The sequence below is a fragment of the Vanessa atalanta genome, chromosome 10 (genome assembly GCF_905147765.1).
Source record: "Vanessa atalanta chromosome 10, ilVanAtal1.2, whole genome shotgun sequence".
Lineage (NCBI taxonomy): Eukaryota > Metazoa > Arthropoda > Insecta > Lepidoptera > Nymphalidae > Vanessa > Vanessa atalanta.
In genome coordinates, this window is record NC_061880.1 from 3,757,424 (window position 1) to 3,773,674 (window position 16,251).

At 32.6% G+C, this 16,251-nt stretch overlaps 3 protein-coding genes across 3 annotated transcripts; all 3 read left to right on the top strand.

Annotated features, from left to right (window-relative positions):
• The first annotated feature begins 690 nt into the window (after nucleotides 1-690).
• On the top strand, nucleotides 691-1,321 carry LOC125067056. The gene is made up of 2 exons (XM_047675433.1): nucleotides 691-702; nucleotides 806-1,321. Exons 1-2 carry the CDS (start codon nucleotides 691-693, stop codon nucleotides 1,319-1,321), a joined length of 528 nt encoding a protein of 175 aa, XP_047531389.1.
• A 2,419-nt stretch (nucleotides 1,322-3,740) lies between these two features.
• Nucleotides 3,741-13,204, top strand: LOC125067057 (endochitinase A-like). The gene is made up of 5 exons (XM_047675434.1): nucleotides 3,741-3,780; nucleotides 4,005-4,625; nucleotides 8,443-9,029; nucleotides 12,312-12,396; nucleotides 12,504-13,204. Exons 1-5 carry the CDS (start codon nucleotides 3,769-3,771, stop codon nucleotides 13,107-13,109), a joined length of 1,911 nt encoding a protein of 636 aa, XP_047531390.1. The 5' UTR covers nucleotides 3,741-3,768; the 3' UTR covers nucleotides 13,110-13,204.
• LOC125066788 (pupal cuticle protein C1B-like) lies at nucleotides 8,093-9,089 on the top strand. Its single transcript, XM_047675060.1, has 2 exons — nucleotides 8,093-8,129; nucleotides 8,443-9,089. Exons 1-2 carry the CDS (start codon nucleotides 8,118-8,120, stop codon nucleotides 9,031-9,033), a joined length of 603 nt encoding a protein of 200 aa, XP_047531016.1. The 5' UTR covers nucleotides 8,093-8,117; the 3' UTR covers nucleotides 9,034-9,089.
• Nucleotides 13,205-16,251: the final 3,047 nt, after the last annotated feature.

The window sequence follows — 16,251 nt, forward strand, 5'->3', positions numbered from 1 at the left end:
ACTTATACTACACTGTATGAATCATCATTATTAACAAAATGCAAAACCTGTTTGTAACAAATTTTCCATTTAGGTTACTCCCACACGCCTATCTAATATGCTAACGGATGCTAATACTTTATTCAGTCCATAGACATATCGCAAGTGCAAAACGCACGACGGAGCAATTCTCAAAACTCTTGCGTAAGAACCAGTATCATATCTTTATATCGCTTCAGACTACCACTAGTTCGTAGCCTATGAACGATAAATGAACTGGAAGTTCTATTGTCATTATCTTAATAATAAAAAGATGCATTGTACGATATGTTTGATTATTTTTTTATGTGACGAAGGTTTTTCAAGCGAGAAATAAGTACGAAAATATAGTAGGAATAGTTTTACATGTTGAAAAGATGAAAAGTTATTTCTTCCACACCTGAGATCAATGATAACTCTTGATACTTAAACGAGTTCCCAAATATTATAGCAAGACCGCTTTTACATTTTTGGGAAGCCTGTTGATTCAAGTAAAGGTTACTGAGTTTAAGGTCTGATGACAGGTTTTAAAATATGCCCATTACGTTTTACAGAAAAGGGTGAAGTTGATTGAAGACTAGATTAATTCATACAGTTACAATGTATAAAAGCCAGACATGTACAAAAATACTCACATTCGATACTTTGATTCTGATAAATGACACAACGAATATGATTGAAAGGGTAAACGTTTAAACCTATCCACTAAAATACCTGTTCTATAGTAAATATGTTGATTCATTGAATATAAACAACAAATCTTATAACTGGTTTTCTTTTATTACAGGTAACGATATTTTTGGTCTGGTTGGCAGTTGCCAGAGCTGGTGCCATTGGGTCTTACTTTAAACCTGAAGCCACACCACCATCTGCTTACCCTGCTATCAGTAACCCACCAAATTACAAAGCGAATGCAGAACCAGCTCCGATATATGAAAAAGATGCATCGCCTCAAGAATCACAAGTCAACTTTGTAGATAAGCAACGATTTTCGTTTGATTCAATATATCCAGATTCAGTTGGTGCTCCACTTGCATACAATGAATTATATTCTGCATCAAATTCACCAACCACTAAAACAAATTCTGGTCCTGTTACCTATACTACACACACTCACAGTACTCCATTTGAACTTCAAGAAAGACCGTACTCAGCACCAGATATTCCAAAATCATCTGGGGTGACATATAATTCTTATAATCCGATACAAAATGTAGCAATTAAAACTAGTCTAGCTTATGCCGAAGCTCCTTCGGTTTCTCACATGACATTCACAGGGCTCGGTACGACATACACATGGTAAATGTTTAAAATATTTAGTTTTTATGGTATGCGCGACTGACAGTTTAATTAAGTATAAATTATATTACTGCTATGTAAAGTGCTTATTTAAGATAATTATCATGTTACGAATTATATAATTCTTCTTATAAGAGTGTTTTTTATTGCGAATAAAATGCCATACATTTTATCTTCATTCTAATTTATTTTTAAATATAATATAATACTACGAATTCCTTGAACAAGTAAGTGTTACTTTTAAGGCGACAAAAAACGCGATATCTCATCGTTGCATAAACTATGAACAAACGGCCTTTGAGAAAATTTTACTCACGTTCGTCTTGATGTATTGTCTCGTCAACACGTGCCAATTTTGAACAACCAATATGAAACCTTCATCTAATTAAATAAGATTTAAATTTCCATGGCATCAAGTTACTCTATATGCCAAATTGGTGTATTGTCAAACAAGTTGTTTATGTCAAACAAAGAAAAGTTACCAACATTATGGGCTCCGTGAGTTTTAATGCAATATCGAATGCCTAGTCTAGTTTAGGCTGTATGGGGCGAGGCGGCACGATTGACCTGTCCAGGATTGCAAAATGTAACATGTGAATAAGGCGTAGTATACAATTCAATTGAATTCATTATTCCGAAATTCTTTTTCACACCGAGTCATTTTTTTTTTCATTGAAAACTAGGCTTAATTATTAACTATTTTTGTGAATACTATTAATACTTTCTGATACTTAAAAAATTAGAAATGAAATAGATCATTTCGATTATAGGACGGACCAACCGATAAATAAAATTAGGAATAAATGAATCAAGACATATTGAATATACAATTTGTAATATTTTATCAAAATTGCATATATGATGCAATTTTTTTTTGCAGTTCAATGCAGTCAAACTTTCAATTTTTAGAATTATCTTATTACGAAAATTATAATACACAATACATTTGTATGGTATACATTTTCAATATTTTCGAACATACAACAGAGGGTTGCGTTGCTTAGTAAAATGTTAGTCAATAGCGCGGGACCCGTGACTTTAAAAGACGGAAAAGTCTAATAATAGCAATTTAATTATTATTTTTAGTAACTGACTGATATATGCAACAACAACAACAACAACTGATACATGCACAAGCTAAACCAATATGTGATACTATTAACAGTAAGTAATTATAAATTAAAAAAAAATAGCTGTGCATTATATATAATTTTAAAACAATGCCATTAACTAGGTTCAAACCCTTAAACAAAAGCGCCACATGGGTACATTTACACAACTCAAATGAGGCTTGTCTCCGTACGGTGGTCAATTTATTTTTAAGCTAAAATAGCCATTATTTCTATGACATCAAGAGTGATTAGGACATAAGTGGTTATCTGTACTGAATTACGTATTCTAACGCATATGTATCGCGTAAATTCAGCCGGACCCAAATGACTATACATGATCTTGATCGATTTATAGTATGCTAGGAGCTTACATAATACTATTGAACCATATAGCCAGTGTTACCAACTAATGACATTAATAACTATATATAATTATTTTAAATTTTTTATAACATTATTTTAAAAATGTATGCAAATATTATAAATTATTTGATAATAATAAAAATTCATTTAATGGTTATTATAAACGAAAAAAAAAAAAACATTTAAGTGTGCAATATTACATTTTGACACCTTTTTATATTAGACAGATTAATTTATTTCTGTTAACAAATAAATAAAAAAAGCTAAGTTAATATCCCGTAACAAACTTAAAGAAAACGAAATATAATTCATAGATAAAATATATAACAAGTTCAATGATAAAAAATTATATGATCGCATAGTGAAAGATTTTTTTTTTATGGTAAAATCTAATTATTATTTTTTCTATTGCCTATTTTATATTAATATAAAAATAATGAATGAATAAAACAAATGTTTCGCTACGTGACTTTTCTAGATCAACGAATATCTAAAAATTCAATTACGGAAATCACTGAATTCGAAAATTATACAACGAATTGGTAAGTAATGTAATGTTAAATTCTCTATAATAATGTTACCTACACTAAAAAATAACATGTTACTAAGTATATTAAATATTATAAGCGTTGTTATATAAGCAATTGTATTTATTTATCAAAGGAGTGTATTTAAAAAAACTTAAAACATTTTTAATTCACTTAAAACACTTAAACTAATCTCACTTTCTAAAAATACTTAAAAACATTTTACTAAAAACAATATTCTGTTCATACAAATCCAAAAATATAGGTTATTTTAGATTAAATATAATTTAATGACTAATAAAATGTTAACATCCGTAATAAGGTTCTAACGTAAGGCCTAGAACGAAACAAGCTAAGCCGGCGCACGGGGATACCTAACGAGAATGGTATAAAAGTACGCGCCTACACACTGACCGTATCACTTGCCGTACCGAGTTTAATATCATAAAATGACAGCCAAGGTAAAAACTTATGATTAGATAAAATATTCACTTATTATTAAATAAGCAGAAATATTAAATTAAAAGAAAATTTAAAATTTCCAAAAAAATAAATGAAAATTATTATTTTTATATACTATTATTTAAATTTAGTTATAAATAATAATACAATACAATTAAACTGTATTGTAATGGTCAGCAAAATTGTTTAAAATGTCGTCTAAACTTTATTTGTTTATTTACAGTTCGTAGTATTCCTGTGCGCGGTTGCGACCGCCCGCGCTGGAGGCTTATACGGAGCCACTTACGGAGCTTCGTACGCCGCTCCCGTTGCCACATATGCCGCTGCTCCCGTAGCGTCATACGCCGCTGCTCCTGTTGCCTCATACGCTACATACGCATCAGCCCCCGTCATCAAGAGCTATGCTGCTCCTGCCATTTCAACATACGCAGCTCCCGCTGTGGCATACTCCGCTCCCGTCGTGAAAGCTGTTGCACCCGCTGTGTCCACAGTCTCGTCATACTCCACCCACACCGCCCACGCTACACCTGTGGTAGCTAAGACCATCGCTCCCTACGCAACATACGCTGCTGCTCCCAGCTACGCCACCACATACGCGGCTGCTCCAGTCTACAAGAGTTATGCGGCTCCCGCTATTTCATACGCCGCCCCATCCTACTCAACCTACGCTGCTGCCCCGATCGTAAAGAGCTATGCTGCCCCAGCGGTTTCATACTCTGCTCCTCTGAGCTATGCTGCCCACGCTGCTCCAGTTGCTTACGCTTCGGCCCCTGTGTACAAATCAGCAGTCACATACTCAGCTGCCCCTGCGTATTCTTACGGCGGTCTTGCAGGTCACGGCTGGTGATCACTTAACCATTGTGTACAAAATTAGATTTATGTCATGTGTATATTTATTTTTATACAACGCGAATAAAATATAAAAAATTACATTTTACTTTTATTTTAAACCAAAGTACATGAAGAGACCTTATCATAAATAATTAGATTTTACAATTATTTTATATTTTAAATTAAAACGTTATAAAAACGTTACGATTATGTTTGAATAAACGTCCATATGTTGAATTCAAATTTCGAATTTAATTTTATTACAAACGATATAAAATAAAAAAAGTAAAAAATATATATATAACCACGCTGTTGACCGATGAAGAGTTCCTTCGTCAAGAGGTAGGGTAAGGTCATGCTTACCATAAAAATGCATTGACATCGAAAATAAACGAGCATGTAAAATTTCAACTCCATGTGATAAAATGAAAGTGAATCTTATTCTGCTTGCAAGATTTGACCTAAACAAACATTACACCTTCAATATAAGCTTGTTATAATATAAATTTCAAAAAAACAATTTGTTAGGCTAATGCTTGATACTAAATTAAACATTTATTTATTGTGGCCATAGTGAAATTTTTAATTTTTCAATGAAATAAAATATTAACATGAAAAAAATATGTTTAAAAATATATATTTTAAACAATATCAACAATAATACAAATATTTTTTTTCTACATTTAGCTCATTATTAAGTGAATAGTTTTATAAAATTAAGGAAGAAATTATTATTGTGATGAAATATGTAAGAATTGCATGCAAGTGAAAAAGTTGCTAACTTTGGTTGAATCATACTAAGCATTATGAAAAAGAATGCAAATTCGATTAACTGTCAATTTACTGGACATCACTGGAGATTGATACACAACGAGAGCACTACTGAACTTTTATTTATCGCGCTATAAGGCTACAGATCCCGAGGTCCTGAATTTACGTAACAAAAATATGGACTAATTAGGTTTTTCTGACATAAATATTGAAAACTGACATTGACTGAAAAGTCCCGGGTTGCTGCGAGGGTGTTTGAAACTAGTCAATCTATACATTCCCAATAAACTCTTAGCGTATTATAAGAAAAGGAGAATTTAGTGTGCAGTTGTATTTTTGCTTCGTAGGTACTTCAATATGTCCTGCGTAATTCACTAGTATCCGTTGAAAATGCGCGCCTTGACCTAAAATGGTCGAGACATCACCTTATTATGTACTTAGATTAAATTTCGCACGTAATAGAAAAAATCACGACCTAATACTAATTTTATAGTTTTAATAATTTAGGTAATGTCTCTTGTCTTGTAAGGTCTGGTTACATTATAATATTATGTTTTTTTAATTATATCATCACGTATTTTTCGATATAACATTTTTGGGATGGCATTGTAAAAGCTGCATAATAAAAGGATTTGGTTATTTTTTACAACTCCCAGACGCCATTATTAATAAGAGGCAACATAACATAACAAAACTATATAATCTTCTTATCTGATCTTTCTTATAAAATCCATGCTCATAGGAATTAATAAATAACATTGAATATATTAAATACGTAATAATAGTTATTTATCATTATCATCTGCTTCATATATTTTATGTAAACCTTTCTGGAAATATAGATAACACCCGTTACATATCAGCATATAGTACAAGGGACTTAACATCTTTGTTAACCGTGTTGGTATACGATATAGGAGATAGTTATTAATCATTCTTACAATGCCAATGTCTTCGAGCAGTAGTGATCACTTTCTATAATATGGCCCATTTATCAATAATGACGTTAGGCGCGGTATAATAACATTGGTATACACATATATTTTTTCAAACAATAATCTTATAACTACCAAAATTAATGTCTTCAACCTATTAACTTTTCCTTAAAACTTCCTTAACCTAATGCGTGTTGATATAATTTGTAGTGAAAAACTTTTATTTATTTCGCTAAACAAAGCAAGGACTGATTTAATCTTGTAAAATGTCAAATCATAACCTTCATACAAAACTGTTCAGTTCCCATGAATGGTGCCTTATTTCTATACATATAACAATTATCATGGCGATCGATTGAATGATATAGAAGCACATTTAAGTTGATATACTAAGTGAGTAGCTTGATACAACTATGTAAAGATATTGGCAACTAAGTATTGATATTCATGGCAGTATTAGAACTGTCCATGAAAAATAAACGTATTTCTCTATTTTATATAATAGTAATCCATGAAACGGCATTCAAATCGATTAGTATCATTAATATCAAATATAACAATAACCTTTTTTATATATAAGCGCGCATATACAAGCAATTCTCTTATTTTATTAACTAAAAAAAAAAAAATTTTAATTGCGTTATATTTAATACATGTTGTGATTTCCTATAAAAGAAATACAATTATGATCGTGTTCATTTTATTTATCTTTGTTATTGTATTATTGTCATTTCTGTTGGTGAAGAATAAATAAAAATATCTATTATGCAAAACAAATCCGAATAACAGGAAAAATACTGTATTTGGTTTAGAAATTTAAGCAGCGACTGTCTTATCGTTATCACTTACAGCGATCTCTCAAGGAACACTCTTGGTGAATCGAAAGAAGTTAGGTAACGATTGGGTAAGTGCAAGCAAACTAAGGCAAAAGCAAAATATTGTATAAACGAATTTATATAAAAATATTTTTATCGAAAATCAAAAAAAAAATTAAAAATATAATAATCAAAAACAATACTTTTTATAAAATTATACTATACATGTTAGTTTAAGAATAAATTCGGATTTATTAAGATGTATTCAATAATCACCTTTCTTTTTAAATGTTATACATTGCTGGTGTAATGCTCAAGATGTTATAAATTTTTGTTTGGTTGGCGAAAGCGCTTTAAAAACGTAATTTTACAAAATTAAATTCAATGCTACCCCTGGTTCGGAATGTTTTTACCGAAAAAAATCATCGAGGAATTCTGTATAAAAACTTTTCCGACACTTTAATTACTTCCGATTTAAGGATATAAATGTACTTTAACGGAAATAAACTGAATTTAGTAAATGGCATTGGCATACTTATAGTATAGGAAATATCTCGTATTTAGCCCTACTTATGTATTTACACATAACAGCAAAACCTTCGCTCCAGTTAATTAAAAAAAAAAAAAAAATTAACGTGTTCAAAGTTCAAAAAATAAAACATAAAATACTACTTGGAACACATATTTCATTTTGATGATCTTTAATTAATTATTAATTTTAATTATAAAATAATTTAATTGGAAAATAAAAATAATAGCTATAAATAAAATGATATAATTTAATATAGATGATTTGGTCTTTGGATGATAATTAGTGTAACATTTCCGGAGGCGTATAACCTTGACACTGAAATAAGAAAACGCCTGCAGCGATGGGTCGAGTTGTGAATAAACAATGTTAATACCAGTTCTCACTAACCATATAAAAGCATCTTGCAATTGATACGAGATTCATTCCAACGACAACAACTGAAACAAACAAACATGTATTCAAAGGTACGAATAAAAATAAGTCATTATTAACATTACTAATATAACGGGAATTTTTATATCTAAATATATATGAATTGTTTTTGCCGTTCCGTTAAAGTCGTCCTTATACGTCACACACGTGTGATTTTGAAACGTTCTTTATTTGTGTTGATTAGACAATTGTATCATCCCTAAAGTAACCGGTAATAAGTAACTACCATTTGATTAGTGATCTTAACTCTTTTTAAATACTACAATTTTATCTTAAAATAGTGTTACTTCTACACTGGTAATTACTTGCTATTAACTTAATATAACAGACACGTTTTATTTCCAGGTGGTAATCTTCTTGTGCGCTGCGGGTATCGCGTCCGCCGGCAATCTTCTTCACGCGGCGCCGTTGACATACAGCGCACCTGTATCATCTGTTTCGTATTCTACACAAACAACTGGCCACGCTGCCCCCATCGCAACGTACGCCGCTGCACCAGTTGTTACTAAAACAATTTCTCCAGCTGTATCTTACCAGACCATCTCAACTCACTCCGCGCCTGCAATCGCCTACTCATCACTCGCTCACGGCTCTCCTATCGCGTATGCAGCAAGACCAGTCGCCACTTATGCTGCATCTCCTGCTGTGTACTCTTCAGTAGCACATGCCGCTCCCGTTGCGTATGCATCTGGTCCCATCCTAAGCAAAACTTTGGCCTCTCCTGCCGTTTCCTATTCGTCACCTCTGACCTACGCCTCCAGTCCGGTTTTGACTAAGACTTACGCAGCTCCGGCTTTAACCACATATGCTGCTGCTGCTCCTGCCATCTCCACTTACGCCACGGCTCCCGTTCTCAAATCTGCCGTCACTTACTCCGCAGCCCCAGCCGTTTCTCATGTCACCTACACCGGCTTGGGAGCGAGCTACGGATGGTAAATGACGATTGGTTAATAATAATAATTTACTTTATTAATAAAATATTTTAAACGTTATCTATTGTTTTTCATTATAAACTTCGTCAGCGTAATAATACGTCAGTTATACTAATGATTTAAAAAAAGGTATATACATATTATGAAACTTAACTTTTAAATTGGTTTTTAATTGTTAAAAAAACAATACAAAGCAACACTATTTTATTTTCATATGATTATTATTATTTATTCTTTTTTTTTCTTAATTGTCAATTTAAAATATTTATAAAAAGGTTTGTAAATAATTTTCTTTTAAGTGTAAAAAAATTACTGCTTATTCAGAAGGAAAAATATATTATATTACACAAGAATAAAGAGAGTAAAGAGATCACCAGGAAATATTAACATCTTTGACATTACATGACATAATATTATGTTAAATCAAATTGTTATCAATGACTATATAAACTTCCTACAGAAGAATGAACTAACTTATTACACAATTCATTATTAAAAAGTAAGTTTTTACAGGCACTTGTGAATCGTCATGTTTCAAAACTATATTAAGTAAAGCTACCACCGATTCGGAATGATTTTTCTAAGAAGAACCAGCAAGAAACTCAGAAGTTACTATTTCCCAATATTTAAAATACAAAGTTATGTTAGTTATGTATATACAATTACAAACAATATAACCTCCCTGTAAGTCAAGAAGTATTAGCTCCACATTTTTTATAGTCTGTTGAATACTTTATTTAATAATGATTTTTTTAATAAATGGTTTGAATATATGAATCGAATTTTACTTTAGAAACGAATTCCTAGCGCCAAGAAGGATTTATTGACTTTGCGGAAACTTGGCGTTTTAAGCTTATGTCTCGTGTTCATACAAATATTTTCACTGAATCGCAATTCCGCTCCTCTAGGCAAAAAACGAACCACCGTCACTAGGGGAGGCAATAAAGCGAGGTGTTATACTTTTAATGAAGCTTTTTCCACTGCTACTCCAAGGTCCAAGTGTTTCATCAGCAAATGGAAGTAAAAATAATTTGAACTTAAACACGTATATTTGGATCGTTATTTCGCTTCATTTGTTTCTGCAGCATTGCCGGCTTTTAATACTTTGTTTCGATGAGAACCGTGACGGAAATGCCTACCTGAGCTCCTTGGACAATAGACCATGTTAATCGTAAGTGTTCACCTCCTTTCCACACGGGCATCTGTCCTTAAAGCACAGCGGTGAAATTATATACAAATAAATCATGTGACAAAAGACGAGGTTTCCTGTACAAAGTTACAAAATATCCTAAATTCAGATTTGATGTAATGTTTCGCCAACCGTCAATCTTGAGGACTACGATGTTATGTCCCTTGTGCCTAACTACACTACAAATATTATGTTTGGTGGTAGAATATGTGACGATAAGACGCATAGGCAAACAAAGCTCTACTATGAGGTTAATGTCGTTATCATTGCTTCGGTGTAAAATGACAGCCTATTAAAGCCCCATTGCTGATTTAAGGTATATTTTCATAAGGTAAGGTATAAGGTATCATTTCGGATTTAATAAACATTGGGCAGATTTTCATATAATATGAGAGAATAAGATATCTTTCTTCATCACCGAGCACGATGAATTAATGAATAATAAGCACATGAAAATTCAGTTGTACTGGGCTTGAACTCGCAATCTTCGATTAATATTCATGTGTCCTAACTACTGGGTGAGTCAGCTCAGTGGTTCGAACACGTGAATCTTAGCTCTTGCAGCTCTTTTGTATCTTCAATATACCGAAAATATTTAAAATAGAAAAAGGTTATGTAACAAGCATTTTTAATAGACAAAAATATGTTATTGTGAGCTATATTAAACAAAATACTAAATATTTTTTAGTAATTTCATAATACAAGTTAATGCAAATATAATAACTGCCTCGTTGGTCTAGTGGCTAGAGGTCGCAGATCTCGAGATCGTGGGACCAAACCTTAGGTCAGACCGATAAGCTATTGAGTTTTATATAGAAACATAGTAACTGCGGAAGCTGGAAGTTGGAAGTGTCACTCCCGTGCATCTAAAAACACCTAAAGCCGTTGGTCCTGGGAATGAACTCTTTCCGGTCGTGTCGGATTTGCCATCGCATAGGATAATGAGAGTGCACCTGAGTTTGCGCACAAACTTGTACCCTATTATGTCCTGTGTTAGCTGGTCTCTCTTGACATTGACCGGTGTGGCTAAAATAGGTCAGGACGAAATCAAACGAGTAAATATAATTATTAAACTACACAATCAAATTAAGGTATTCTACGTTAATTAAGTTTAAATTTAATTTAAACTACTGAAATATATCAGGTGGAATTAGCGGTAGGTTTTTTTAGAAGCTTCTGTCACTTAACGTTATCTAAGGGTCATCACGTAGTAATCATAAGTCGAAATTATTTTACTTATATTATCAAATAATAAATTAAATTGAGTGCTTAATGTAACAAATCAAACTAGGTTGTAATTTCTATAGTTTTGAAATGAAGGGGTTTGTTTTCAGTTAACCGATAAAGCCTTACGTGGCGTCGTTTTTTAAGCTACTTTTATATCATTACATAGTAAAAAACAAAGTCACTTACCGCTGTCTGTCCTGTCTGTATATGATTAGATCTTTAAAATGAGAACAACGGATTTTGATGCGGTTTTTTTAATAGATAGGGTGCTCGTGGATCTTTTATCCTTTACTTTTTATGATAAATAATGGCTTATTTTAGAAGCGATTTTAAGCAATACAGCATTAATCCTCATCAAATTGAGTATTACCTTAAATATATTGTGCATTTAATTTAGATCAATATGGCCCTTTACAGCATGTGACCGGGGCCGGTCGCTAGTATATTATAATTCATAACATGAGTATGTCACAGAACTCCTCCTAATTGTTTTTGATTGAGATAGCGCTGTAATCGAGAGTAATTTCTTATGTCACCCGTACGAAGGCGGGACGGGCAGCTAGATTAAAATATTTAATATTCATGTGGCATATAGTTATGTTACGAATTAAATAAGGCCCAGAATTAGGCTACCATAATTGTGAACCCATCTCGTTAAAAAGTCTTGTAAAAAAAGATAAACATTACATCATTTTTAAAAGTAAAAGTAAATGCAATTCGTTCTTGTTATTACGAGTTACGAAAGTCGAGTACGAGTCCGATACAAGTTGAATGAATATTTTCGGTAGGGACGAGCCTTGACATTGAAACAACAGTGCCTGCGGCGACGAGCCGTGTATTGAGCACATCGCAAATGTCAATACCAGTTCCTTACAACCATATAAAAGCATCCGCCAATGTTTCGAATATCATTCCAACGTAACAACGGAACAATCAAACATGTACTCCAAGGTACAATTTTTTTTTAATATCAAAATGTTCTAAAGCGTTATTCTCATTTTATTTCATGATTTAAATTAATAAAATGTTTTAAATATTTTATTTATTTATTTTACCAGGTGATCGTCTTCTTGTGCGCTGCTGGCATCGCATCTGCTGGCAACCTTCTTCACGCCGCACCGCTCGCTTACAGCGCTCCGGTTTCATCTGTGTCCTACTCTTCACAAACGACGTCCCATGGTAGCCCAGTTGCTACTTACGCAGCTCACTCCGCACCTGCCATCGCTACCTATTCTGCCGCTCCAGTAGTTGCTAAGGCAATTTCACCAGCAGTTTCTTACTCTTCACTGTCCCACTCTGCTCCCGTTGCATACGCAGCGAGCCCCTACGCCACCTATGCAGCTTCACCAGCTGTTTCTTACTCCTCATTGGCCCATTCCGGTCCCGTCACGTATGCTGCGCAGCCAATTGTAACCAAGACCTTAGCCGCTCCAGCTTTGTCGTACTCTTCGATCGCAAATCACGTTTCCCCTGTGACCTATGCTGCTAGCCCCATTGTGGCCAAGACTTACGCAGCCCCAGCATACACTACCTATGCTGCTGCTGCTCCTGCCATTTCTACTTACGCCACCGCTCCTGTACTTAAGTCTGCCATCTCATACTCTGCCGCCCCAGCTGTGTCTCACGTCTCCTACACCGGCTTAGGAGCTAGCTACGGCTGGTAAATAAAGCAATTGTTAATACATAGAACCTTTTATTGTGTATAAATTATTGAAATGTAAATAAATGTTATAAACAGTCAATAAAAATATTAAAAGCACTATTTTTTTTTATAGTAATACAAGTAAATACGTGTCACCGTAATTATACATTAAGATGCATAAAATATATCTTCAAATATTTGTCCTTTTGCCACCTCATGAATAAATTAGAATGCTTAACATACGTGCCCTTTAAGTAACGTTTCATTTATTACATAAAATAATATATTCGTTTACTTTACAAACATATATATTTTAAAATATCTTATAATATATTATCTTATATAAACTATTAACATTATTGAAGCGTTTTTTACACTTTTTACTTGATAATATAATTTCACCATTTTTTTAATTAAATTTATAATTCAAACCTGAAAATCCATTACGGACTAACAAACAATTAACTTCTTGACATGATGATGAATTTGAAAACCAAACAACAAAAATGGTTCTTCAACTCATTACTAATTCTTGTTCACATGTATGTATATGTTAGTTACCTTGGGCCTTTAAGATAGTCTTTGACACTATATAATCATAATACATATAATACATGATTAGTCATGCAATATGACAATTAAATATTATTACAATTATTTAAAACGAATATCAATAATTACCTCAAAATTATCTCATAATAAAGTCCAACAATATTTCGTACATTCAAATCCAATTAAAAATATGTCATTTCGGCCCATATTCAACAAAATACATGGACAATACACACTTTAGACAAAATATTAATTCCAAATGATGTAAAAACCGAACAAGTCGTTCGCTGCGATACGGATGGTGGGATAATAGGTTGTTGTACTATATTTTACTTATATTACGAATAAAACCGGTTTTTATATTCTTCAAATTTCTCATTGATGACATAGTACCTATATAAAATAAAAAATAAATACACGTCATCAAAATTGCACCCGCGCGAAGCCGGGTCGGGTCGCTAGTTTAAATATAAAGATGACATAGAATATCATATCATAAATTACCCTACGCTTAAAAGAAAAATAATAGAACGTTATTTTAATACGTACTATAATTTTAAAAATAACTCAAATATTTTACTCTTTATTGTACCTGTGATATTGTTAGTAACATTACATTACATTAACCGCCTGTAAATGACCCATTGCTGGGCTAAGGCCTCCGCTCCCTTTGAGGAGAAGGTTTGGAGCATATTCCACCACGCTGCTCCAATGCGGGTCGGTGGAAAACACATGTGGCAGTATTTTGTTGAAATTAGATACATGCAGCTTTTCTCACGATGGTGACCTTCACCACCGAGCACGAGATGAATTATAAACACAAATTAAGCACATGAAAATTCAGTGGTGCTTGCCTGGGTTTGAATCCGAAATCATCGGTTAAGAAGCACGAGTTCTAACCACTGGGCCATCTCGGCTCGGCGTCGTTAGTAAAGGTAGAGGTAAATCATATTCTTCTTAACCTTGTTAAGGTATATTTAAATGCATATATTTGATTTTTATTTACTAAATTGTTTGCATTAAGAACTTATTTATATAAAAATTAAAATTAAAAAAGCAACTTTACAAATCATGACTGCTTGGAAAGGTGACATCGATGCCAGCAACATTTCCTCGTTTAATTCCAAGTTGATCCGTAAATCCGTTCCTTTGGGCGAAAAACGAACCAGCCAACGAATTTATCGAAAAGGATCTTGAAGAAACTCTTTTCCATATTAAATTGATTGATTACTCACTATAAAAAAAGTATAAACATATCCGTTTAGCAACTTTTAGCTAATTAATTCCAACAAGTGATCGTCAACAGGATATTCACATATATTTTGAGGAATTAGATAGTTAATATAAAGAAATTTCAATTGTGATGCCGCCATGATAGAAATAAATAAACATGCATCCATATCAAACTATTTACGTCAATCAAAATAACACTTGCATGGAACTTGTTTTTAATTAAAGTTACAATATTTAACCCACACGCTACATGCAAGGTTAAATAAAATCTTGTCAAAAAGCATGAGCCAAGATGGGTAGATGAACACAGGCGGAAATTATTTTAATAGCTGAATATTTATTATATTATAATATATATATCGGAGTGTGGTTACTTTGGTTGTTGATTTGGATAATTAATGAATCGAGTAGTTGGCAATAATGTTTGATGGCTGATTTACTTTTAAGAGCGGGTCACCCCGAATGGAGTTGTACCTAAGTGTCATGGCAACGCGAGTCGTTATGTTTTGACAGGCGATTCGAATGCGATGGTTGCTTGCACTTAATCGAGATGAATTATTGTAATCCTTTGATATTATTGTGGTGTACGATTATTGAATCAATTAATACACTGATTAGACGATATTAAATACGTTTTATTTTATGAATATCTCCATTGCACGCCCACATTGTCTTACAAATATCGGATCAATCCCCGAACCCAACAGTTCGACATCCTGCTCCTCCGCCATATACATATAAGTATATATATATATATATATATATATATATATATACATATACCTATATATATATATATATACCTAGTATTATAATTTTAATAGGCTGTGAACTGAAGATATACATTAAAGTATAAATTAATTGAATTAAATATGATTGAAAGATTGATGAGTGGAAAATCTTACGTATCCAAGTGATGTTTTAAATGTATTTATTTATATTATGGTCAATCATTGGTCGACATTCAAAATACAAGATACATTGATTCAAATGATAGGAAATGAACCTCAAGGGGCGACCTTGTCATTGTTATAAAAAAAAAAAACTATATGTCAAAAGAGGCAACATTGATTTTTTAACATGACGTGTCATTTGCAGGATGGCTAATAATAAGTATTTCATTTAATACATGTATGTGTGTTAAACGCGCGGTAGTGTGTGTATTTTCCTATTAATGTATGTAAAAATTTTAGCTTTCTGTACTCTTTCTCCATAAAAAGTTTAACTATGTCTCTCATCTCCGTCCTCGTCATTTTCGTGAAAAATGGTACAAAGTTTTACTTCTCGTATTAATATACATCTGGATCTACTAAGATAATTAAAGTTTTATTTTTCTCAAATTATAGACATAAGACATCTTCTACATATACGTTTATATT

Excerpts from the sequence above, each read along its gene's own strand:
- LOC125067057 (XM_047675434.1), top strand. Across the intron at positions 4,626-8,442 it reads GTCTTGCAGGTCACGGCTGG|GTGGTAATCTTCTTGTGCGC; the intron begins TGATCACTTAAC and ends TTTTATTTCCAG. Across the intron at positions 9,030-12,311 it reads TTGGGAGCGAGCTACGGATG|TTCCTTACAACCATATAAAA; the intron begins GTAAATGACGAT and ends TGTCAATACCAG.